This window comes from Balaenoptera physalus (assembly GCF_965194825.1).
Source record: "Balaenoptera physalus genome assembly, chromosome: X".
Lineage (NCBI taxonomy): Eukaryota > Metazoa > Chordata > Mammalia > Artiodactyla > Balaenopteridae > Balaenoptera > Balaenoptera physalus.
This window is the reverse complement of record NC_138903.1, coordinates 44,743,910-44,770,654: the sequence shown is the minus strand read 5'-3', so window position 1 is coordinate 44,770,654 and position 26,745 is coordinate 44,743,910. Positions and strand designations below refer to the sequence as shown.

Sequence of the window (26,745 nt, the reverse complement as noted above, 5' to 3'; positions counted from 1 at the left end):
GACACTATGCAGGGTTCAGAGGAGTAATGGGAAGACCTTGGAAACTCCAAGTTGGAGTCATTGGAGAGAGGAATCTAAGCTTCACCCAGGACAGCCCCAATATAGCAAGGACTTCTCTGATCTCTTCAAAGGACACTTTGCAGCAGGCTCCTGGGGGCTGTAGAAGGCTCCGAGTGAGTCCTGCCACTTGTATTTTGCTGTTGCCAGGCTAATTGTTCCTTGCTTGAAGTTCTGTGGCCCCAGAGACGGAGAAGGGTGGCAACAACAAGCTCTCTGGGCCCTTCTCCCCTCCCTGTGTAGCCTCCTTGTATCTCACTTCCTGGATCTTGCAAATATTTCCTTCAGCAATAAGCTGGGAGTGGCTGTTTCTCTTGGAGCAGTCTTATCTTTTGGCTGCCGAGGAAAGGGGAAGGGGAGAGGGACTGTGCACTCTTGCTGCTGAGATCCTGGAATGCCAAGCTATTGTGGTGAGGTTAAAAATAAAAATTCCAAACAAGAAAACTTCAAAAGGCCTAAGGAGGAGGCGGGAGGAGATTTTTCAGTCTCTGAAAATACTGGTTTTCATTTTCAATTACTATGAGCCCCTCCCCCCCCAAAAAAAGATTGTAACAAAAGGGGAAAATCTATTCATCAGAAGAACAGGCAACCTGTGCCAAGAGGAAAAGAGAAGAACAGCCCAGGACTTGGCACACGATTTGCTTTTGTTTTTGAGATGTAGGCTCCTTGCTGGTGTCAACAAAGCCCTTTCTCAGTCTTAGCTTTCATGCTTCCTCCCCTCTCTTCAGCAAGGAGCTAAAGTCTTTGAGAACACCTTGGGGATGAATGTAGTGCAAGTACCTTTTGCCTTAACTCAGGAGTCCTTGCTTCAGTGGGATTTCCCTTGGAGCCAGATAAGGCAAGTTCTAGTCTGGACACTACTACTTCTTACTAGCTGGGAAAATTAATGACCCTCTCTAAGCCTCAGGATCCTCACCTGCAAACTGGCAATAATGGTAATTACTTCAATGAGCTGGTGTGAAGATTAATAGAAATACCTACATGAAAGTGCCTACAACAGTGCGTGACACATAGTAAGTAAGAAGTAAGAAAGCATAGTTCTTTTCCCTTAATTTAGCTCCTTATCCTCCACTCTAAGGAAGAATCCTTACTTCATCCCAAAGAAGAGTTGTAGATTTAAATTTCTGTGCATATAGGAGGCTTGAGCCCTTTGAAACTAGGGCCTCTAGAGACCAATATCCTTGGCTTGAGCCTGACACACTTCAATGGAAACCTCCCATTCACCAGTCTGCTTCAGCTATTAGTGCCTGGAAAGCAAGGGCTACGGGTTTTGCTCCCCTGAGATCTGGTCACCTTGCACAGTGTAATATTGAATGACAGCTTGGATGACTTGTACACACATGGGCCCAGCTGGTCCCATCGAGGGCAGTCCTTCCCCTTTTCTGGAGTCTTGCCTAGTTCTGCTCCCCTGATGTAAATGACTCTGCAAGGTTCAGGCTGCCCTTACACAAGCTGTGTCGGTGGGAGAGCAGTGCTTTTGAAATTAGGATTGATGCAGAGAATAGCAATTTCCAGGTTGCCTTGCTAGAGCCTAGTGCCTCAGGATAGTGTCACAGTGCCATAAATCAGGGTACTGAATGTCCCTAGAAGGGTGTGCTCTTTTCTTCCAACTGGTTCTGGAGTTGGCTACTTAGAGGTAAATTCTGTAATGCTGACATAAGTGATTAGTACCTAAACAAGACAACATAGAATATCTAGTCTTGTTGATCGTCACACTGCTTTTAAGCCTAAACTTGCCTTTTATTCTCTCTCCCTTTTACTAGATGAGAAGAGTGAGTGAATGAGCCTAGGATTAAAATCCTTGGTTATCTAGGACCTCCTGGCTCGGCAACCATGTAGCTGAGCTGGGACCCCAGGTCTCTTGGTTTCTTGGCTATTGAGCAGGGCTGAACATTAACCAGGGGACAGTGCAGTTCAACTCCCTTGATGGGAACAAGGAGCAGGGCTGAAGCATAGAGCAGTGAAGGCTGTACACTGCACAGTTTGCATAACCATATGCAGTGGCCCTGAGTAAGGACTTCAGTCTAATAATAAGCATAGTTCTGTCATTTATTAATCACTTTTCCATGTACCCAGCATCATTGCTAGGTCCTTTTTATTTTATATGGTTAATCCTCACAGAAGCTTTGTTAAGATAGACATTTTACTGAAACTGAGGTAAATTAAATACTTTCCTCAAGGTCATGCAGCTTTTGGCTCTGGAGGCAGATTTTTAAATTTTACTGAAATTCAGACCCAAGTCTTTCTAACACTGTGTTCTTTGCGCTCTGCTCTGTTGCCTTCCCTGTGCCCTGGCAAGGAAAGAGTGGTAAATTTGATGACTCTCATGGAGCAGGGTTTTTCTCACCACAGCTGCAGGACATTGGCCCAACTTGAGGCTTTGGAGACGTTGCTTTCACCACCTGCATCTCATAAGATCTAGATTAGAGATGAAGGTGGGGAAGAACAGGAGAGGCAAGGACAGAAGGTAGGAATGTGTGTGCTGAGGGGTGGGACACATACTGTGCAGATTGGAAACCAACCTAACTGGAACAAATAACTCTATCCCCAAACCTCTCCCTCCAAACCACAACACTCCCATCTTTTTCACCCTGGACCTTTGTTTCCATAGTATGATCCCTGAATCACTGGTATTAGAATCCCTTGGGGAAATTGTTTAAAATGTAGATTCCTGGGCTCCACCACAGAGGTACTAAATCTCAATTTCTATTGATAGAAGTGGAGCCGAGGAATTTGCATTTTAAACAACATCTTCAGGTAATTCCAATTAAGAGCCACTTCGATTAGGAACAACTGCCTCAGACCAATGGTTTCCAACTTTTTGGATCACGCACCCTTCTCAGAAAGAATTTTTTTGAGCATTCACCTTTAATATGTGTTGGTAGTTTATTAATAAATTACTTATATCTACTAATGTTCTAATATTTATGTTTTTGAATGCCAAAAACAGTGAGTTTTGCATTAGTATTCTTCGATGAGAATGGTCTCTGGTTTTCCTTTATGTATGTTCTAGTTGCTGGGTTTTGGTATTGATGTTATGCAGGATTCTTTTCTTCTCCCCCTATTCTCTAGATTCCAGAATCTAGAAAGCGTAAATAGCATTGAGGTTGTCTGTTCCTTGAAGGTTGGTAGAATTAACACAAGACCATGGGAGTGTGCTGTTTTTTTGGTCAAATTTATCAAATTTTTTCCTATGATAACTGGTGGTTTAGATATTCTCGTTCTTCTGCAATTAGTTTTGGTAATTATTTTTTCCTAGAAAACTAAGTGTTCAAATCTGTTTTCATAGAGTAGAGCAAAGTGTTCTCTTACTCTTTTCATTTACTTTGCAACTGTGGTTATTTCTCCATTTCTAATTTTGTGCATTTAGGGTTTTTAATTAGATTAGCAAGTGGTTTATCTGTTTTATGGTTTTATATTTTCTTTTGAAGAAAGCTTTTGGCTTTAATTATTAGTTCTATCATTTGTTTTCTAGTGTATTAACTTCTGCCATTAGTTTTATTTCTGCTTTGCTTAGGTCTGTTTTTGTGGCTCTTAACTTCTTTTGTTGAAAGCATAATTCATTTATTTTAATTTGTTTTTATGTATTAATATAAGTATTTAAGACTATCAATTTTCCTTTAACCATTGCTTTAATCAACCACATCCTCTTGCTTCTGATATTTTCATTGTTGTTATTTTCTAGGTAGTCTACAATTTTAGATTAGATCTCCTCTTTGACTTAGAGTGGGGGATATTTTCTCCCTTTTATTTTCTGTGTGCTAGAAGTATTTGTTTTTCATTTTGCTATTAATTTCTAGTGTTATTGTATTGTGACTAGATACAGTATTGTCATCAGCTGAAAAGGTCTTATATTTTGTTTCTGCTTTTTCTACCATTGCATTTTCTATATATTTGCTTTATGAATTTTGATGCTATGTTATTTGGTACATAAAGATTCAGGGTAATTAGATCTTAATTGTGTTTTCTAATCATTAATATTATAGTGCCCTTCTTTGTCTTGTTTATTGCTTTTTGCCTTTAATTCAACTTTTTTTATGATATGAGTATCATGGTCCTTGGGGTTTTTTTGGGAATTAGCTCAGTTATTAAATATTTATTGAATGCGTACTATGTGCCAGGCAGTAGGTACCAGATGAATGAGACACGCAAGATCTCTGCCCTTGTGGGGATGTATGCTCTGAGAAAGGCAAAATAGAAAAATGATAATTAAGGATAAGTTGTCTCTACTTTAGATAAGGTGGTCAGGAAAGGCCTCTCTGCCTGATAGCATTTATCATCCTATCACTTCCCACTCACCACCTTTTTTGTTTGTTTCCTGAGGGGGGAAATGCCAGGTGGAACAGTTTGTACACAAGGGATTATTATAATCTTAAGGAGCTATAGGTGGGCTAAGGTCCAAATGAGAAGAGAATGGGGATGTGTGGCTATGAATTTCTGATCCACATGAGGGATGAGCTAGCCAGGATGCGGACTGCAGATGAGGGGAATGAAGGAGATTTTGCTTTCCATTCTATCTGACCTGGGCCACCATTATGTGTATTATTATTTTTTGAGGAAATATTCTCAGTCTTCAACGTGACTACTGAATGGATATTCTGTCTGATGATTTAATTGAACTGCTGGAATTTCCTGTCACTAGGCAGTACTTAGCATGATGCTGATTGCTCACAGACTACAGCAGGAAACCAGATCTTCTGGTTTAGAGGGCTTAACTCTTTAAACTCAGAGATTAAAGAGATGTCCTTTGCTTTGGTCCCTCTTTATTATACAGAAGTTTAACTTTTTATACATATTTAAATAAACCTGGACTTGTTTTCCTTGCATATACTTTTCTATTACTTATGAGTCTTATTTCACCTCACAAGTCATAGTTTTTAAGTTTTCTGATAGTTTTTTCTTATAAGTATATAATATATATATACATATATACACATATAACACATATTAAAATTTTATACACACACACACACACACCCTTAACTCTTGAATCTGAAATTTATTTTGGTATATAATATATGGTGCAGCTCCAAATAACACTGCTCTGCAATTGTCTCAAAAATATCTATTAAATAATCTTTATCTTCTTGTTATGGAAGGTGAATTATATATGACATTTTTATAAGTAGTTTGATATGTTTCTGGACTTTCAATTATGTTCTATTAGTCAGTAAAACAGTTTTAATTATAATTGCTTTATATTATGCTTTATGCCTTACTTACCCCCCCATTTCTTCTGTCACAAAATATGTTTTTTATTACACAGTAGTCCCCATGTATCTGTGGGAGATATATTCCAAGACCCCCAGTGGATGCCTGAAACCACAGATAGTACTGAACCCTATATATACTGTTTTTTTTAAATACATACATACCGATGATAAAGTTTAATTTGTGAATTAGGTAGAGTAAGAGATTAACAGTAATAACTAATAATATAATAGAACATTATAACAATATACTATAATAAAAGTTATATGAATTCTGTCTCTCTCCTTGATCAACTTCCTCAACTCTGCCAGAAACGTGGCAGTGGCTTCTTCATTGACAGATGCAGCCTTTCCAGTAACTTTCCTGTTGTTCAGTCTGAACCTATTCCTAAATCTTTGTAATCATCCCTTACTTGGAGTAAATGGCTGAAGTCACTTGTTTCAGGGAATCCCTTGCTGAAGTCTTCGTATAGGCTCCATGTTTTCTGGCGCAACACGTTGCTGTCAGTCGGAACATGCTTTCTGTTCATGTCTTCCATCCACAAATTTAATGCCTTTCCATCTTACCTAAGCCCATATCATGCACTCTGGCTGTAACTTTTGCAGTTTGAGGTATGACAGCAGGCACGAATTTCTTTTTCCTTCTTCATGATTTGATGGATAGAAGATTCGTTCTTACCATAGATCTTAGCAACCTCAGCATATGATTTTTTCCCTTTCCTTATTAAGTCAAGAACATTCACCTTTTCACTTAAAGGAAGCACTTTACGGCTTCTCTTTGGCAGATCTAAATTGCCAGCATCTCTACTCTTAGGCCTTGGGGCCATTATTAAGTAAACTAAGGGTTACTTGAACACAAGCACTGTGACACTGTGACAGTCCATCTGATAACCTAGACAGCTACTAAGTGACTAATGGGTGGGATCCGCTGGACAAAGGGATGATTTAAGTCCTGGGCAGGATGGAGCAGGATGGCGGGAGATTTCATCACACTACTCAGAATAGTGTGCACTTTAAAACTTATGAATTGTTTATTTCGGGAATTTTTCATTTACTATTTTTTGGACTGTGGTTGACTACAGGTAGCTGAAACCTTGGAAAGTGAAACAGCGGACAAATGGGGACTACCATATCCTGCTTTATTTTGCAAGTTAACACAAAAATTCTATACAAAGTTAAAAAGTCCTGGTGAGAATTCTGATTGGAATTGCATTAGAAGGATATATTTTAAATCCAAAACAGCAGATATTTGTGAATGGCCTGCTCGATGTTTTTTGGTACAAGTATAAGAACATGGACAGAAAATATACATGCCAAATTCATGATATAGCTTGCATGTAGAGAGGCAGCAGGGGAATAGAAGTGGGGAGTGAAACAAAGGATATTATTATTTTAGAAATTCATGAAGCATAGATGGTAAAGTATTAAAATGTGCTAATTGTGGGCAGTAGGTGGGAACATGAATATTTATTATAACAATCTCTGTATGTTTTTAAACATTTGAAATGTTTCATAATTAAAAACAAAACAAAAACAACAGATGTAGCAAGATAACCACACTTGCAAGCCCCAGAACACAGCACATTCAATCTGAGTGGGGTGGTGTGTATATCCAGACTTTGGAGCTAGACTCTCCATGTTCAAATCCTAGCTCTGCCACTTACCAGCTTTATGACCCTGAGCAATGACTTAACCTGCCCATGCCTCAGTTTCCCCAGCTATAAAATCAGGACAATAATAATAGCTACTTCCTAGGGTTATTGTGAGCATTAAATAAGTTAAGACATGGAAAGCACTTAAAACAGTGTCTGGCACTTAGTATGCACTCAGTAAGTGTTAGCTATCAATATTATATATCATATATTATTATTACTACACTTACTACCAATATTATATTGTTTTGTGGCCATTTTAAATTTTATGTAAATGATGTTATCCAAAATTATGGGACCATCTGCAACGTGCTTGCTTTATACAACCTTTATCTGCTGTTTTGCAGGGAAATGGCTCATTCCAAGGCTAGCTTTTCATGGGCAACCCCCTTCCATCCTTGCTTTGAGAACCCAGCACTGGACTTGTCAAGCTACCGAGCAATCTCTTCTCTTGACCTCCTTGGAGACTTCAAGCACTCCTCAAAAAAACCAGAGGAAACCTCCATTTATGAAGAGGAGAGCTCCCTAGCCTCCATGCCCCGCCCACTGCGCAGCCGGGCCTTCTCAGAGAGCCACATCAGCTTGGATCCTCAGAGCTCCCGGGCCTGGGGGCAGCATAGGAAGGAGCTCTTTACCAAAGTTGATGAGATCCAGCCAGATCCTCTGGGTGCCAGGAAGAAGGCCTTTCCTCCTCCTCGCCCTCCTCCTCCCAACTGGGAGAAGTACAGGCTCTTTCGTGCAGCCCAGCAGCAGCAGCAACAGCAGCAGAAGCAGCAAAAGCAGCAGCAAGAGGAGGAGGAAGAGGAGGAGGAAGAGGAAGAAGAGGAAGAGGGGGTGGAGGAGGAGGAGGAGGGGGAGGAGGAAGAGTTGCCACCCCAGTATTTCAGTTCAGAAACCACTGGTTCCAGTGCCCTCAATCCTGAGGAGGTCCTGGAGCAGCCCCAACCGCTGGGCTTTGGCCACCTGGAGGCTTCAAGGCAGAGCTCACAAAGCCTTCCAGCAGAGCAAGAGTCTTTTGCTCTCCATTCCAGCGATTTCCTGCCTCCAGTAAGGGGCCATTTGGGATCTCAAGCTGAGAAGGCTCTGCCCCCTTGCTATTATGGCATTGGTGGGCTTTGGAGAACATCAGAGCAGGAGACCACTGATTCCCCCAAGTAAGTGCTTATGAAAGATGTTAGGTCCCTGAAGAGGTGGCAGCATGAGTTTGAATTCCACCTTCACCATTTGCCAGCTGCGTGACCTTGGGCTGGTCAATTAAACTATTTCCAGCCTCAGTTTTCTCACCTGGAAAATGGGCATGATGATACATGGTTGTTGTGAATATGAGGATAACCCACGTAAAAGACATAGCCCCATATTTAGCACATAGTAGGTACTCAGTAAATGTCATTGATGTTCTTATCCCTAAATATCACTATCAAGGTACTATATTTATTTTTTTCTAGTTTGTCTTTAAGGTATGCATCAGTTTCTGGCCCCTGAGCAATAAGGCATTAAACCCTTATTGCCTTTTGGCCTTTTCCAGAAGCCTGGCTCAGGTCCTTTTCTGCCTTTTCTGCTGCTTGCTCTCTAGAACAAGAGGCCAGCTCACAACCTGACCTGCCTCTGCTCTAGGATCTGTCTGAGCTTCTAAACTCTTCCCCCACCCCCAGCATCAAAGGTGTTCCTGGGGTTGGATGCTTTATGCCCTGACCATTCCTTACAGCAGCCAAAGGCATTCTTTTCATCTTCCACTTTCTCCATCACCCCCACCCTTGTTTCCTCTGCCTCTTTGCATTTGCTTCAGTGGGCAAATGGTAGTACCAAAAGTGGTAGTTGACAGGGTCAGCTGTCTGGGCAGAGAGGCCGAAGAAGGAGTGTACTCTGGCCACAGAACTGTTCCCTTCACTGTGCCAATGCTCATTGGTGTGCCCCACAATGTGTGGTTGTCCTCTTTGCTCCAAAACAAAAGAGCTTTGGCTTTCGGCTCTGCCAATCCTCCTGTAGAGAGCTCCACCCACTCTCTGCTGGGGATGGGGATGAGCGGCAGGTGTCTATCCTTTCAGGGCTTTCTTTAAATACCTTTACAGAAGGAACTTGTCTGAGACTTGTTGCTATTAGAAGTACCTTGTTATTGTGTCTTTTACTGACGGACAAATCCATTACTTGGCTATCTGGAGCTAGTTGACAAGTTTTCCAGCCTAAGGTGCCACAGGCACAGCACTTATAGGGCCTGGCTCCCAGACACTATGAGAATTTCTTGTCAGATCCCTAGTGTCTGCTTCTCAAGCTGCCCATCTAGCTGGGGAGTATTCTTATTGTAATTAGAAAACATTTGTGGAAAGTGACTGTGGATTGTTACCTATCACAGCAGAGAGAAGGGAAGGCAACCTAGCACATAGTAGGCACTTACTATTTCTGAAGAAAGAATGAATAAATGAATGAATGATCACGTATTAAGCATTTGATATGTGTCAGACACTGCTAGTCATTTTATATCTATTATTTCATTGAATTCTCCCAACGGCCCTATGGGCCATTATTATCCCCATTTGACAGATGCGGAAACTAAAGCTGAGTAAAATAAGGGACTACCTAACTCAATTACACAGAAAAGACTCAAAGCCAGATCTTACTCCAAAATCCATGCTTCTTTTGCCATCCCAGGCAGCCTCTCTCAGGGAGATCTGGTTCCTGCAGTAGCCAGGCCTTTACTTAGACCTCCTGCCCCCTAGAAGGCAATGTGTACCAGAGGTAGTAGTTACAGGCCCCAGGCTTACCCCTTTCAGCCTCCTAGTCCTTCCTTCTTTATGTACCTCCATTCATCTTGGCACCTTGTCCAGAGAGAAGGAAATTGCTATTACTAGAGATCTTGTAACTTGTTCCACAGATTTTTTTTTTTTTAATGACTATGGGATGCAAGGGGAAACATTTGTTTGCACACAAGCCTGGCTTGTGGCTGCAAAAAATCAATTATAGATGCTTATTTGAGTGATGGAGATTTAAGGAAAAACATCATTCCCGACATAGCTAATATTTTTTGCCTCTTTACTATGTGCCAAGTATTGTTCTAAGCACATTTGTGTATTGACTGATTTAATCTTTACAACAAGCCTATGAAATAGATACCATTAGTTTCCTACAGTTTTTAGATGAGAAAAGTGAGGCACAGGGATATAAATTAAGTTGCAGAAGATCACAGGTAGCCAGAACCCAGATAGTCTGGCTCACTGTGCCAACTACATCACCCCAGGATCTCTGGGCTCCTCAAGAAGATCCTATTCCAGACCCTCAGAGAGCACAGGGTTCTACCCAGCAGGAAGTGCCTTTAAGGTTTTGTAAGGGAAAGTAGTGTTAAGGGCAAGTAGATGTGTAATATTTTGAATCTAAAATGCAAAAAAAAAAAAAAGACATCCTAATTTCAGCCACGTTAAACTAGAGTCTCTCTGTAACCCACATACTCTTTAGTTACAAAATGTCAGGATACATGTAGAAGCAGGTGAGTGAAATTATTGAGCATTGGTTAAATCTGATAACTCTGATTCAGTTACAGGTATAGTTTGCTTTATGGACTCTGCATTTTCTCTCAGTGCTCTGGAGAAGGAATCTTATTTTTGCAACAAAGTTCATTATCAAGGTCAAATTATGTTCTCATGGATCTCCTATAACCTCTGCCCTATTAATGGAGAGTATGAGGAAAGGAGCCCTAGAACACAGTGCCTGATATGATACACTATAATATAGTACAGGGCCATGTCTGCTAGGGAACTGAGTCTCTAATTAGCACATCCTTTTTCAAAATTTTTCTCGAGTTTTATTGAGATATAATTGACAGATAGCCACATCCTTTCTTTAAAAAAAATTCTGTGCTTTCTTTCAGTACTTTCTTTCAACTCGCACACATGCCCCTAAATATTTTTCTTATAGGTAGGAATTCCCTAAATTCATACATTTATATTTCCTCCAGAATGTTCTCTCTTCTCTGCTAACATAGAAACAGTCCAGCCAGAAAATTCCTTACACGCAGGGTTTTATGTGATGTCAAGTTGACCCTTTGGCAGTATAGTATAGTGGCGAAAAGCACAGATTCTGGAGTTAGGTCACCTAGGTCTAAATCACAGGTCTGCCATTTACTGTCGTGATCCCGGGAAAGTCACTTTACCTCTCAGTGCCTCATGTTCCTTATCCATAAAATGGTTGTCATGAGCATTACATTTTATGTCTCTATTTACACACACACACACACACACACACACACACACACATATCTTAGGACAGCTCCTGGGCATAGTAAGCACTATGTGAATGTTAGCTAGTAGTGCTCTTTTATCAGTGCTATCAGCTTAAAAACCTCCATGTAAAATGAATACCTAGGATGAGCGATATTGGCATGCCCAAATTTCTTTTGTGTGATGAATTAGGAGACAGCATAGCATGAATCAGTAAATAGCTGTGGAGCCTTTTACCCATTATTTTTGACCTTTATCTTAGAGCTGCAAATAGCTGCAAAAGTGACTAATGAGTTTCTCCTATTTTTCCTTTCAAACAGCTAGAGGTTAGTGAAGGGGCAGTGACACAGACAGGTGGAGGTTAGGGATGGCTGGGAGGCAACAAGAACATAGTGGGGGTGGGTCTCCCCCTTACATAAACCATAGGCGGAATTATTTGCCCCTCCATCACTGAACCCTAACATTGAAGCATTTCATTTCTTTCCTCACATTAGACCAGAAGCTTTGATGGCAGAAGAGTCCAAACCTAAGCCAGCATGGAGCCAGAGCTACTTCTTTCCTGAGGAGCAGTTCTCTTTCATGGGCTGGGGCTCCGAGAAGCAGCACCTCAACCCCGCAGGCTTCAGTGAACCCAAGACAACAGGGTCTGCTGTTACACTGGTCAAGCCCCTGGGCACCACTGGTTCCATTTCCCCCCATTTCATTCTGCAACCATGGAGGAGGCTGGGACCATTGGGGATATGCCAGAAGTTGAGAGATGTTATCCCTTCTCAGGCCAAAGGCCTGCCCCACCTCAGGCAATCTCAGAAGAGTTCATGAGAGATGTGGTGGGCCGTGACAAGTCTCTCTGGCAGGGGTGCTAAACTCAGCCTCCAACACGGTGACCACTGCTGAGGTCATGGGTGACCTCTTTGCTGTGGGAGAGATGCAATGGAGGGGTTATTTCAAGCAGGAGTGGCACCACCAGGAAAGGCGAAATGATGAGCGTGTCCAGGAAAGCCATGGGGTGCCTTTGTAAGCAAGCAGACTAGACAGAGCCAGGTCGGGCTGGCATCCAGGATGGGTAGGATGGAGCCCAACAGTCTTAGAGGACAAATAGCTAAGGTCTCAGACATGTCCCTACCACCTAACCCCTCCCGCGGGATCCATATACTGGAACCCTGAACCAAGGGGAATCATTGATGATCAGAAGCCTGGAACTTTAGGGGCCTGCTAGTTTTTTTGGATTTTATTGGGGTGTTAATGACCAAACCCATTGATCTCTAAAGAAGTCCCCCCAACTGTGGAAGTCAGGGATGTAGAAATAGCCTTCTAAGTTCTTAAAGTTGGCCTTGACTTGGTTTCTAGAGAGCCTTCACATGGCCTGTTTATGTTTGAACAGTGCCTCCCCGTCCATTATTTCCTTATTTTATAACTCCTTGGTGAAGCAGGGTCCCATTTTATAAATGGGGAAATTAAGAAGCAGAAAGGTCAGCAGGCTGTCAACAGAGGTGCTCAAATGGTCATTTTTTGTTTCCACAGACAAGAGTTTCAGCACTTCTCACCTCCTCAGGGTGCCCCAGGGATCCCTACCTCTTATTCAGCTTATTACAATATTTCTGTGGCCAAAGCAGAGCTGCTGAACAAGTTGAAAGACCAACCCGAGATGGCAGAGATGGGCCTGGGAGAGGAGGAAATTGACCACGAACTGGCTCAAAAAAAGGTGAAGTTTTTGGCATGCCTTAGAGATTTACTGCATTTAGCTTGAGTGTGTCTGGAGGTTGACCTGCCCTCTACACTCTCCAGAATATCTTGGTACATTCCTGTATTTTCAATATGGAAATCAAATAGCCTGTCTGGGTTTCTCACAAATGCAACTCCAGTCTCTCTTTGATCCAGTCAATAATAGAAATAATAGTATAGTAATCATCATCATCATCACAGTGTCTCTCAAATCCTAAAACCAACTCTATAAGATAGACATTACTGTCTTCTTTTTACCAGTTGAGAGGACCAGATTGCCCAGGGTTACAGACTAAGTGTTGATCCAGGACTCAAAGTCAAGACTGTCTGACTCTCTACTCTGAAATAAGCCAGCCTTGTAAGTAACTCGCTACCCAAGGCACATCAGAGTTTTTGCCAGTGAGCTCTAACCAATGGCAGCCATTCATTTTATTCTGTGTAACCTTCAAAGAGAGAGCAGACTGGCCAAGAAAGAAAAGGAAAAATTATAGGCCAGTCAACTTTAATATTTATTTGCAAGGATAGTCAATCATCTCTTAAAAGTACTAAAATAGATAAATGGAGATGATGTTGTTCTGAAGCCTCCCCTTTCTTCCTCTAAGTACCACTAGCCTGGGTTTCTAATCAAATTCCTGGAATCACTTTGCCCTCCCTGCACTTACCCCTTTTATTTCATAAGCAAATAGGGTTTCCATGGCAACCTCAAAGGCCCAATTTACCACTTTGTAGACATCTGAACTCAATGCAAATTGCTCTTCTGCCCATATTTCTTATTCAGGACATGACCTGTACAAAAGCTCAAGGCCATTTGCAAGAGACCCCCACCACTTTCCAATCTGAAGCAAAATGTCAGGGAAAGAATAGGAAGCATGGTGGCATCAAAGTTTTATTGATCCAGGTGCCTGCTTCCTTGGATTCCATGTTTCCTAAGTATGACAGGGCTGCTCCTGGCTCACTCAGGATTTTTTTATTAGGAGCAAACCTAATAAATGTCTGATGAGGAGAAGAGAGACATGATCAGAAATGGCAAAGCACAGAACAGCAGATAGTGACTTGAAGTGATTGTGGGTGGGCTAAGACAGTTTTTGTCTCTGAGGAAAATAGGTGAGGAAGGTCACCAATTTGTAATATCCCAGAAAAGCCACTCAGCTCTAGCTGGGTCTGTGATGACTCTACAGCTCTATCCACTACCCTTTCCCCAGAGTTGAAGTTCAGGTTATAAAGCCCAAGTGCTGAGAAACAAAGGGCTCTGTCCACTTTCTTCCTTCCAGATCTATGGGACCTAAGAGGAGCTGGGGGTAGGTAGGTGATTTTCCAAGTTGATCATTTGGCCCCCAGCCCTCCCTTGTCCCTGGCACTGAGTTTTGTTTGGGAAAGCAGAGGGTGCGGATATAACTTGGAGCTTCTTGGCATCTAATTGTGTTGCCTCGTTCATATCATTGATCCTTAATTTCCAGTGGGTTTTGGAAATTTCCCTAAATGTAAACCTATTACACTTTACACTAAGATCATGGTGAGCTCCTGACTTTTGACCAGTTCTGAATTATGACACCTGGCCCAGACCCAGAGCAGGCTCTCTTGTCCTTTGTCACCTCGGACATCTCTAAATAAAGGACGAGAAAAGAACATACTCTACCTAACTACAAGCTTATGCTCCCAGAGTGCCTGAGCAGGAATAGTAATAAAACACTGAAGCATACTTCCTATATAGAAGACACTATTCTAAGCATGTAGTATGTATTAATTCATTTCATTCTCATAACAACACTATGAGATAAGTAATATTGTTACGCCATCTTTTAGATGGTGAAATTGAGGCACAGAGAGGTTGAGTAACTTGCTCAAGTTTACACCATTACTTTGTGGCAGAGCCGGGGTTCAAACCCAGGTAGTCTGGCACTAGAGTCCATGCCATTGACCATAATGCAATACTGACTGCAAAGGCAGGGAGCAACCTGGGACAGGTCTATTCTTGTCAGGACCTTGCAGCTAGACAGGTATCCATTAGCTCAGAGTGCCAGGTGGTGGTGGTGGTGGTGGTGGTGGTGGTAGTAGTAATAGTAGTAGTAGTAGTAGTAGTAGTAACAGCATCAATATACATATATTGAGCACTTAATGTGCCAGGCACAATACTAAGTACTTCTATGATCTCATCTAAGCCTCACAACAATGGAGGGTTGGTGGGGGGGGCACTTCTCCAATTTACAGATGAGGAAACAGAAGTCTCAGTGGGATTGGGTATCTTGCCCAAGGTCACACAGTTTAGAGGAGGTGGAATTGGAATCCAGGCATCTCTGACTCTAAAACTGCACTCTACCACACTACCTTCCTGTGAGTGCAGTCCCACAACTGGCTACACCTATAGGGGAGACAAATCATAAGACACAAGCAGTCCTTCCCTTGAGAAACTCACAATCAGTGGTAGGAGAGGGATCAGATGCACACACAGGAAACAGAAAGTGAACAACCTCAAATTACACTCAAGGGTTCTCATTCTAAAAGACTGGAGAGTTTAGAAAGGAAAAAGATCATTGAGAGAGGAGTTATGGGGGCAGGGGCTTCCAGCAGGGAGGGTAGGGGCAAAGCTGGGCTCTGAAGAAAGAATGGGAATAGCCAAAGTGAAGGAAGAGATAAAGAGCTGGCAGAACTGCATAAGCAAATCAGGAATATAAGAATGAGGGTTGTAAACACAGCATGAGGGGCTAATCCTCAGAGGTTCTGAGGAGTGAGATTAGAATGGTAGGGTGAGGCCAGACTGAATCATAATCATAGCAGCTGCTTTTATTGAGCACTTAGTCTGTGCTAAACCCTTGGCATGCATTATCTCATTGAACCCTTATTACAATTCAGTGAAGTAGGTACTGCAGTTACCGCATTCTGCAGATAAAGAAAGTAAAACTCCATAAAGAAATTCACCTAAGGTCACACAGCTAGGAAGTGGCAGAGCTAGCAGTCAAACCTAGTCATTGTGACTCCAGGACTCACACTTTTATCCAAAAGGCCTCAAAAGCCAAGCTGAGTCGGGGAAGATCTAGCACAGTGTCATCAACATCAGAGGTACTGAAATGGATTGAAGGAGAATGAATGAAGTAATAGGCAAACACTTGATGGCAGTGCTTTTCTTACCTATGCTCTCACAAGCATTCCTGTTTATTAAATAGCCTCAGCAAGTATTTAGTAAGTTACATTTGGCAAACGAGAACTAGCCAATGGGTACCACTCATCTAATGCCAAGAAGTTTGGTGGTGACAGAGATTCCTAGCATATCTGAAGAGATGGGAAAGAAGGTGCCTGTCCAGAAAACTGGAACTGCTCACGACTTGCTCAGGTTTCCTTTGTTTCCAGTGACTAGCGTAGAGCCCGCCTTCGGTTATTTAGATCTCAAAACAGAGGTTCCAGGCACAGATCCGTTTCTGTTAGTCCCCATTCTCACCCTTTGCTTCTCCTGTTTATTTCTCCTAGATTCAGCTCATCGAAAGCATTGGCAGAAAACTTTCTGTCCTGCAGGAGGCCCAGCGAGGATTGCTGGAGGACATCACTGCCAATTCTGCCCTTGGGGAGGAGGTGGAGACCAACCTAAAAGCCGTCTGCAAATCCAATGAGTTTGAAAAATACCGTTTGTTTATTGGGGACCTGGACAAAGTAGTCAACCTGTTGCTGTCACTCTCTGGTCGACTGGCCCGTGTGGAAAATGCTCTCAACAGCATCGATTCAGAGGCCAACCAGGAGAAGGTAGGATTGAGGTCTCCGGGGTGTGGATGGAGGGAAGTGCCATCTGCTTCTTCCCAGGGATCCCTCTTTCAAGTTTGGCTAGTCTGGAGGCAGCAGAGCATAGTGTGAATAGTGTGGGCACTGGCTTTTAAGTGGAAATTTTGGCTTTACCACTAAGTAACTGTGTGATTGTGGGCAATTCACTTAACCTTACTCTGTCTCCATCCCTTCAAAAATAGGGTAAACACACTACCTACCTCATGGGGTTGTGAAACTTAAATTGGATAATCCATGTTAATGACTTAAAACAGAGCCTGGAACAAGATAAACACTAAATCATTGCTAGCTGCCAGTAGTAGTAGTAGTAATAGTAGCAAGTAGTTGAGATTGGGAGTCTGTCAATTTCATAGGTTGGGACGCTCTGCGTAATTCCTGAACCCAAATGGCATTACCTTTTTCTATCCAAGTGGTTCTTGGATACAAATTTGAACCCACAGTGAAAGGCACATATGCTTGTGCATACACACATGGATACACACACACACACACACACACACACACACACACTCACACAGAGACACACACTGTTTTGGAAGCATCGTCACAGCGATGGTTTTTTTACCAGATGGAAGGTGTACGAGCTGGCTTTGTCAGAGCCTTCCCCCACCCCAATCCCAGTGGTGGTCCACAGATTAACAACAGTTTAGCGATAGAAAGAGGTGATTGCTCATCCCCCATCCAGAATTGCTGTCATGTTTATCCTCCCCTTGCTACAGGAAAGAAAGGCTTTTGCATGAAGGTGGACTTCAGGGCAAGAAATGTAGGACTGATCACTGAGCAGAGGGGCTAGTGGCTTTGTGGGAGCATCACTGGTGGAGCACTGGGTCGGGCAGATGACTGGTCATTGGGATATAGCCCTTATTGGTCTTCTGCTTCCCCAGTTGGTGCTGATAGAGAAGAAGCAGCAGCTGACAGGGCAGTTGGCAGATGCCAAGGAGCTGAAGGAGCACATGGAGCGCCGGGAGAAGCTGGTGTTTGGTATGGTCTCCCGCTATCTGCCTCAGGACCAGCTCCAAGATTACCAGCACTTTGTGAAGATGAAATCTGCTCTCATCATTGAACAGCGAGAGCTGGAAGAGAAGATCAAGCTCGGGGAAGAGCAACTCAAATGTCTCAGGGAGAGCCTACTCCTGGGGCCCAGTAATTTCTAATTCCACCAGCAGACTGCCTACACCATCCCTGCCCCGCCATAATGGGAAGCGCTTTCAATCCTTGTTAGCACTTTGTTAGCAAGTAGATAACAGTTAGTTAGTTAGCAGTTTGTTCCATATTCTCTACCCTGGATGTCTCTCACTGCCCCTTAACCTAGCAGTGTTCCCAACCAGCTAAGAGGACCTGGGGAGGCCCCAAGCTTCTACCCAAGGGAGTAGAAGCAAGAAGCAGGAGCTGCAGCAAAGTGTGATCATACAACCACACTTTCCTTCCCACAGTTTGCACGGCCAAGCATTCACCACACACAGGAGCAACAAAGTGCCTTCATTATTCTTTGTACTAGGACACCGGGAACATCATGTACTCAGCCACCCACCCACACCATCATCAGCCTTTGAAGTCTCTCTCAGAGAGAAGTTGCCTGTGCAGCTCCAGTCTTCCCCAGGGTTCGTGGCCCAGCCATTTCCCACAGAGATCTGGCTGTCTTGAGGGCATTCACCTACCACCAGCTTCAGGGCCTCACCCCAGCTTTGCAGTAGGAAGCACAGAAGGAGAAATGACATTTAACAGAATGTGAGCAAAGGTTGGGAATCGCCTGATACCCTGCTAGAGGGAGCTATGCTTAAACAAACTGGCTCTACCCCTGCCTTCCCCATTATCTAGTTGAGGGGGAGGAGGCCTATCTTCAGCCCCAGCTAGTGTGGCCCTCCTCCTGTCCTAAGACTTTGGCCTACCACTTCCTGTTTCATCTTGCCTTCTCACTGCTGGGAGTTACAGGTGCCTACCCTAAGGGCTTCACACTATGGGCCATGAATAGCTCTACTAAAGCTGACTTCTGGATACATGTTTTATTATTGGGGGGAGGGGGTTGTTGTTATATTTTAAATGGCCTTTTGATTTTATTTATTTTTATGTCTTGATGGGTTTTTTTTTCTTTTTTAACTAATAAGGTAAGAAGAGGGGAGTTGGAGAGGGAAAAGTTAGCCCAGAAGGAAAGCATTGTCTGCAGATCAGCCTGAATTCACCATGGCTAGGTAAGCAAGTGCCAAGGCCTTGAATTCTTCCCACCATAGCTAACAAGTGTCTAAGGAAGGATTTCTCACTTCAAACTCAGAGTTTCCCCACTGTGGCCTGGCCATATACTTCCCTTGAAGTCTGGATGACCATGAGCTTAGAGTTCCCCAACAGGCTTCAACTGCTGCTTATTTTTTCTTGAAACCAAAGAAATCTGAAAGGGACAAAGGTTCACCCATTTCTCTACCATTTCCAAGCTAAGGAAGGCGTAGAGGTGAGCTCAGGAAGAGCTCCTCTATCTAATTGTTTTCTTATCCTGTGGCCTGGCTTGAGGAACCGAAATTCATGGTAGCTGGAAGCTCCAGCCAGGGCCAGCCCCCCAGAGCAAGTTATAATCCAGCCGGGATCTTAGGCACACAAATAATGAATGCTGCTGCTGTGGCCACCGGTAGCCAGTTTCTATCCTGGAAAAGCCCTCAGGTGGGTGATGGCAGGAAGGGAGTTGTGGCCAAATGCTGCCCTGTTACCCAGCTCAGTCTTCTGTTCCTTGCTAACTGGGGCCCATGCTTGGTATTGCACAGCCCTGTGCAGCCAACCCGGCATTGGCATCGCTTCTAGTTACTGCTCAGTTCCTCAGGGTCCTTGGAGGTTAACTGTAGCAGCAGGGGTGCCTCATTCAACCAAAGAATTTGCCAAGGAACTTTGCTGCTGCTACAAATACTGGTTGCTAGCTTCCGTTTCCTCTTCATTGTATTTGGAAACAATGGAAGAATCTTGGCCAGCAGGGTGTCCTGTGGGGAGGGGTGCCCTGAGTATGCTCTTAGTACACTGCTGCTGTCAGAACCACTGTTAAAATGTCAACCTGCCATTCTCCCATCAAGTGGAGGATTCTGCTCTATTCAGGAAGGCTGATGGCTTATAAAGGGCTAGGTTTACCTAAGCCAAGTTTGCATGAGATGGGGGAATGCTTTGAATAGAGGCTGTGGTTGCCATCATTTTTTTTTTTTTTTGTAAACAGGCTCTTAAACAGTGAGCAGGTGGAGATGTCCTGTATTGGGGAGGATGAGGCCAATGTAGCCCATCATTCTAATGTATTTTTTTTTTTTGCCAGAACAGCTTTTTGGGAATATAGCCCAGGGAAAAAAGTAGCCACTTACCTGGACACCATGACCATGCTCTGGGCTTTTCTAGTCAGCATTAGAATGATTGTATCTTAAGCTTATCAGACTAAAAGTACTGTTGACTTTGTTATTTGTGTTCCTTATCCCACCTCCAATTATTTTAAAGTTGGGATCAGAGTACAAGAATGCTCATTTTCACACGGAGGGACAGTTTCCAAAGCACTTAATACTATATTGAGCAGTGAAGCTCGGCAAAGGTGAATGACCAGACAGGCACAGATGCCCCACAATGCTGACGTGGCAGGCCCATCATGAGTGATAGCACTGCAAAGCCACCGGTATTACTTGAGATGCAGTATCTCTTGCCTGTTCTCATTTCCTGTGCTCAGCCCTCCACCAAGGCCTGCCAGGGAGTAGCAGTTTGGAAGGCAGGGCAAGGGATTTCCTCGTACAGGCCACAGTGGGTAATGTGTAAGCACAGTGGTTGAAATTTAGCGAGGAATCAGTGTAAGGGGCTTTGGGTAATTGAGTCTCCTTGAGTCCCACCAGCTGCAGGCTCAGCCAGGGTAGAGCAGTAAATGCTCAAGGGGAAGCCAAGAGAAAGGACAGAGACACTGAAAAAAAAAAGCCCTAGAAAGTGAGAGACTGGAAGCTGAGGAACGGAGAGGGTGAAAAGATGAAAAGCCTCTTTCAAGGCCAGGTTCAGGTTCTGTTTTCCATTTCACCTCATGTGCCAAAAAGCTGCCGAGGGGCACCGGAGCCACAGCCTTAACCCCAGCCTCCCTAAAGGTGCTGCTCTGCCAGTAGCAGGCCCCAAATGGAGGAAGCTGGGCACATTTCTGGCCACTTCCTCCTGTCTGGAGCTTGATGTCTCCCTATGTCTTTGCCAAAGGAGTTGTCTATGCCAATAATATTTCTGTAACAGCATATTGTATTCTTTGAAGATTAGTAGGTCTTTAGAGGGGGGTGGGGCAGGGGGCAATTTCTATAGAGAAAGAACCAGTGTTTGTTTGTTGTACAAATGTTGGGGGGGTCATCTATCCCATGTGAAGCTATTATTTTTCTGAATCTTATTGTTTCTGCATTTGTGTCCTCCACCACTCCCTTCTTGGCTGACATTGATATGCCTGCCAGATTGTCATCAAGGGTCATACTTCAATAAAAGGTGCTAAGGACAAAAAAAAATTATCTCACGTGTTTTGACTAAGGTCATGGAAATTCCCTAATAAATATTCTGCTGAAAAGTATTGGAAAGGAATTTGGTCACCTATCCATAGTCCTTCATAAGTAACCGTATGATCAGAGCCTTACCCACATCCCTAAACCCTTATTCTGGCCACTCAGGGATAGCATTGATGCTACACCATTCATTATTCCCAGTACAATAACTGAGAATTCAGGAAGAGTCAACAATAGGCATGATCTCAAGTGTAGACCTCAGCAGTATACAGAGTCCAGTTCTGGAGTCTATCCTGATCAGAGGTGAGCCACTTTCTAGACCTCCTCCAATCTTGAGTTCTCTCTACTAGTATCAATCATCTGACTTCTACCTAATAGTTCAGTCTCACACATTTACTCTTAGTCACTGATCAGCTTTCCAAGATAACCTCAAGATTTAGACCCAAATATACTCCAGGCAGCTCCTCTGACCCTGAAAATCTTATTTGCCCCCCCATCCATACATTATTGATATCCCAACTGATCTCCTCCTATTCCAGATATCCAGTTCAGTAGAGTGGAAAGAGCCCAGCTTGGGTATTGGAGTGAACTATGTTCAAATCCTGATTCTGCAACTTACTTCTTATTCTATGAATATGGCTTATTTGCTCAACTTCTGAGTTCATTTTCTTATCTGTAAAATGGAAACAATAATATGTATCTTACAAGACTGTTGTGGCTTAAAAATAATAAATGATAGCCACCAGCTATATGCTAAGAGGTTGTTTGTTAGAAAGGCAGAATCCCAGGCTCCACTCGAAACCCAATGATAATAGTCTGCATTTTAACTAGACTCCCAGGAGATTCATGTGCATATTAAAAGTTGAGAAGCACCAGCTTATCACAAACAGGCTCAGTACATAGTAACCATCATTCGAGTCCTGATTTACTCAATTCATTCTTTTCCAACCCAGACACATTCTTGCTCTTCTCATATTGCTCACAACTACCTGCCTAAATGAGTTTAGCAAGGTCTCAGGACACAAGGCTGATATATAAAATCACTTCTGTTTCTATACACTAGCAATGAACAATCTGAAAACAATTTCATTTATAGTAGCATCAAAAAGAATAAAATACTTAGGAATACATTTAACAAAAGTATAAGAATTTTATACTGAAACTGAAAACATTTTTGAAAGAAATTTTTTAAAATTAAATAAAGGCACTCTATGTTCATTGATTGGAAGAGTTAATATTGTTTAGATCACAATACTCCCCAATTGACCCACAGATTCAGTGCAATCCTTATGAGAATCCCAGCTGGTTTATTTGCATAAATGGAAAAGTCAAACCTAAAATTCATATGGAATTACAAGGGGCCCAGAATAGTCAAAACAATCTTTAAAAATAACATAATTGGAGGACTCACACTTCTTAATTTCAAAATCAAATCTCACTACAGAGCTACAGTAATCAAGACAGTATATGTACAAGGTTAGACATATAAATAAATGGAATAACATTGAGAGTACAGAAATAAACCCTCATATTTATGGTCACTTAATTTTCAGTAATGGTGCCAAGACAATAAAATGGAGAAAGAATAGTCTGTCAACAGATGATGCAGGGACAACTGGGTATCCACATGGAAAAGAATGAAGTTGGATCTCTTCCTTACACCACACAACAAAATTAACTTGAAATGGATTATAAAGCTAAATGTAAGCATTAAAATTACAAAATTCTTAGAAGAAAACATAGGAATAAATCTTCCTGACATTGGGTTAGGCAATGATTGATTACTTTAGTAGAACTCCAAAAGCACAAGTGACAAAAATATCAATAAATTGGAATACATCAAAACTTTAAACTTTCGTGCTGCAAACAATACCATCAAGAAAGTGAAAAGACAATCCACATGACTGGAAAAGTACCTAATATTGGGCTTTTATTCAGAACACATAAAGAACTCTTACAATGCAAAAATAACCAATTAAAAATGGGCAAAGACTTTTTCTTTTTATCAGAATAGACGTTTCTCTGAAGAATATATGCAAATGACCAATAAGCACAGGGAAAAATACTCAACACTAAGGAAATACAAATCAAAACCACAATGAGATACCAGTTCATACTGACTATGATGGCTATAATAGAAAAGGCAAACAATAACAAGTGTTGGTGAGGATATGGAGAAATTGAAACACATACATTGCTGGTGGGTAAAATGTAAAATGATGTGGCCATATTGGAAAACAATTTGGCAGCTTCTTTAAATGCTAAACATAGAGTTTCCATATGACTTAGCAATACCACTCCTAGGCATATAGCCAAGAGAATTGAAAACAGGCATTCAAACAAAAACATGTACACAAATGTTCAAAGCTGCATTATTCATAACAGCCATAAAGTAGAAACAACCTAAATGTCCATCAGCTGAGGAAGGGATAAACAAACTTTGTTGGGATATTATTCAGCCATAAAAAGGAATGAGGTACTGATACCTGCCACAACATGGATGAACCTTGAAAATGTTATGCTAAGTGAAAGAAGCCAGTCACAAAAGATCACATATTGTATGATTCCATTTATATGAAATGTCTAGAATAGGCAAATCTACAGAGGCAGAAAGCAGATTAGTGGTTGCCAAAGGCTGGTGGGCTGGGAAAAATGAGGAATGATTGCTAATGGGCATGGGGTTTCTTTCTGGGGTGATGAAAATATTCTAAAATTAGATTGTCATCAAGGTTGCCCAACTCTGTGAATATACCATAAACCATTGAATTGTACACTTTAAATGAGTGAGCTGTATGGTATATGAATTATTTCTCAATAAAAGTGCTTTTTTAAAAAAGAAAAACACTTTGGCCTATTTCTGTCAGTCTCATTCCTATTGACAAAAATCTGAATTGATGGTAAGCATGTAGTTCATGCCTGAGCCTGAAAGATACAATATTCACACCATTTGTGTTTTGGGAGGGAGCTTGTCATTACATCCTTCCCCGTGCAGACTTGGCAGACCCAGCAACACAAGGAGTAAGAGTAGTCTCAGCTCTATCTCATGACTTCAGCGGGAATAGTAGGGATGGGACCTATTGGGGAAGAGGGCAATCTTTCTAGGGAAGGAGTATGGTAGAGTAGATAAGGACTTCAACTCTTTAGGCAAATAAATCAGGTTTTAGATCCTGAGTCCACCAACTTACTATGTCACCTATACAAGTTACTTGACCCCTCTCAAGCTTCATCTCTAAAAGGGGGCTAATAAAAAGCACTACCTCAAAGTGTTATGAAGATTAAATGAGATAATCCATATGAAGCACCTAAAATAATGCCTGCCATACAGTAAGCATTCAATAAATGTTAGCTGCTAGATTTATTATTTTTATTGAGGTGAAATTGAAGCAAAACCATATAAGGAAAAGTAAAGCACCCTCAGCTTTGGAATCAGACAGCTCTGTTAAGGTGACCTGGGGAAGTCACTTCATTTATGGAGCTTTAAGCTCCTTTGTAATAATGAGGATAATAATCCTTCTCTAGGGAGGCAGTTTAAAGCCTAGACACTGGAACCCACACCACCTGGTTTTGAATACTGTCTCCACCACTTACAAGTTGACCGTGAGCATATTTAACTTCTCTGTGTGTGGGTATCCTCTTCTGTCCATTGGAGGTAACAAAAATACTTACACCTCCTTGGGTTGGTGTGAAGAATTATTGAGTTAATCCGTGTAAAGCGCTTAGAACAGTGCCTAGCATACAGTAAGTACTCAATGAATATTAATGGTTGTTATAAAGCTAAAGTAGGAAACAAATGAGATCCTTGGTAAAGCTAGGCATGTAGTAGGTCCTCAGTAAAAGGTGGTTCCCTTCCTCACCCATCCTGCTCTGTGAACCAGGTCAAGATTTCCTCGGACTTGCAGAGAAAATGTTTCAGACTAAGGAGGTCCTCATGGTAAGTAGAATTTTCTGGCAGGCTCAATACTACCATCTGATGGGAACAATTCCATCTATTAGCTGCCTGCAAGATGACCACCTATATTCCTAAGAATATACCCCATTCAGAGCAGTAGGGAAAGAATTATTTTGCCTGTGGACTACTTGGGCTCCAATTTGAGGATGGCTTAGAGAAATCTTCTACTTCTCCTCAAACTTCCTCTTTAGATTTGGTGTCAACTTAAATGTCATTGAGTTCCCTACCCTAGGTTAGGCACTTTTACATATGTGCCACTATTTTTTTCTAGCTAGATATACAATTTTAAACAAAAATTCTCATTTAATCCTTACAACATCTCTGTGACTTTTAAACACTTTATTAAATAGAGATTCAGAAGTGAATAAAACAGGCAAATTGTCCACCTTCATGAGGCTTCCATCCTAATGAGACAATTACATAATACTTTATTTATAGAAATATACACACATAATCATTTTTTACCCTAGTAGAGCAAGACAAAACAGACTTTTCCTTGATTCCACAGCTATTAGCAATAGGTTAAATTCATGACTCTCTTTGCTACTGTAATAACTAAAATATTTTTATGTTAATTTTTAGCAGTGATATTCTTATTTTCTGACTGAATGGAATTTGTAATGGGATTTTTAAAAAATGCCTAGCAAAACGATGGCAAACCCCTGTCCCTGAAGAAGTTGGATTTAAAGATGGTTTAGACAGAAAGGTTGAATTCCACTATTAATAAAGACAACTAACTTATATCACATGGAACTAATGCCCAATTTGTGCATGGTTCAAACATAGCCACAGGCTAAAGGGTTCTGGCAAAAGCCTCTCTGCTACTGGGCAATGTAAATCTTAAAAGACCATGCTTTGTTTGTAAACTAAGTTTCTTAAATATGTCCCTTCATCCTGGATTTGCTCACTGCTGCTAACTGAGTGAAACAACATGGTTTGAATTTCCATTTTTCTCTCAGCTACTGATTTTCCATCTAAAAAGGATAATTAATGGAACACTTCTTTGGGTGCTGAGTTGGTCATATTTTTTACAGAGGAAATAATTTGGGAAAAGGCCATGAGTGACAAATCTTTCCAACTTGAAAATGCATTAGGTTAAATGTGAATAAGTCAAAGTGCTGGAAAAAATCATCTGTACCCTGATTTGTCCACATTTTTTAGTTTGAGAAAGGTAAAATAGCAGACCAAACCCATTAGTAGATACAATAAATGATAACTTCTATTTGACAGAAATCTCTTATTTTGGCTAAGCTTAAATAGCTACTGTTTAGAAGTCTCATACATGACTATATATTTAAACACCTTTTACAAATAGGAAAGCTTTATTTTTCTTTCAGAAAAGTAGGCAATGGTAAGAGTGAGGAGAGGCAGATAGAGAAGAGTAATGAGACTGTGGGTAAATTAGATAATGCAATGCATTTAGAACATAATTTTGGTCACTTTCACACAGCCTGGTAGCTATTAAGTAAGCCTGTTGTAAGAATCAGACAAATCCGGTTTTGACAAACACAGCCTAAACCATGTCTGTTACTGAACAATCTGAAAATGAGGAAAATCACATGTCTTCTGGACCTTGCTGTAATGGAACTCAGACCCTTAGACCTAGAGCCATCTCTGCCCTCCCTCTGAGACCTAGAGCTCCACTGTCAGGTCTGTGAAGCGGATACTTTTGGGGTTATTAAAGAAGTAATACCCCCTCCTGGCTCCAGG

At 41.9% G+C, this 26,745-nt stretch overlaps 1 protein-coding gene across 10 annotated transcripts in view; it reads left to right on the top strand.

Annotated features, from left to right (window-relative positions):
* The window catches only part of SHROOM4 (shroom family member 4), a 200,192-nt gene extending 181,705 nt beyond the window's left edge, over positions 1-18,487 (top strand). For 8 of the 10 annotated variants that reach the window (XM_082445089.1, XM_082445093.1, XM_082445096.1 and 5 more), the window contains 5 exons: positions 7,267-8,073; positions 11,622-11,771; positions 12,649-12,829; positions 16,312-16,581; positions 17,502-18,487. In XM_082445089.1, the coding sequence (XP_082301215.1) occupies positions 7,267-8,073; positions 11,622-11,771; positions 12,649-12,829; positions 16,312-16,581; positions 17,502-17,771 (1,678 nt within the window). In that variant the 3' untranslated portion in view covers positions 17,772-18,487. The remainder of the gene's footprint in view (positions 1-7,266; positions 8,074-11,621; positions 11,772-12,648; positions 12,830-16,311; positions 16,582-17,501) is intronic. The other 2 variants (XM_082445091.1, XM_082445090.1) reach the window with 2 other exon arrangements.
* The last annotated feature ends 8,258 nt before the right edge of the window (positions 18,488-26,745 follow it).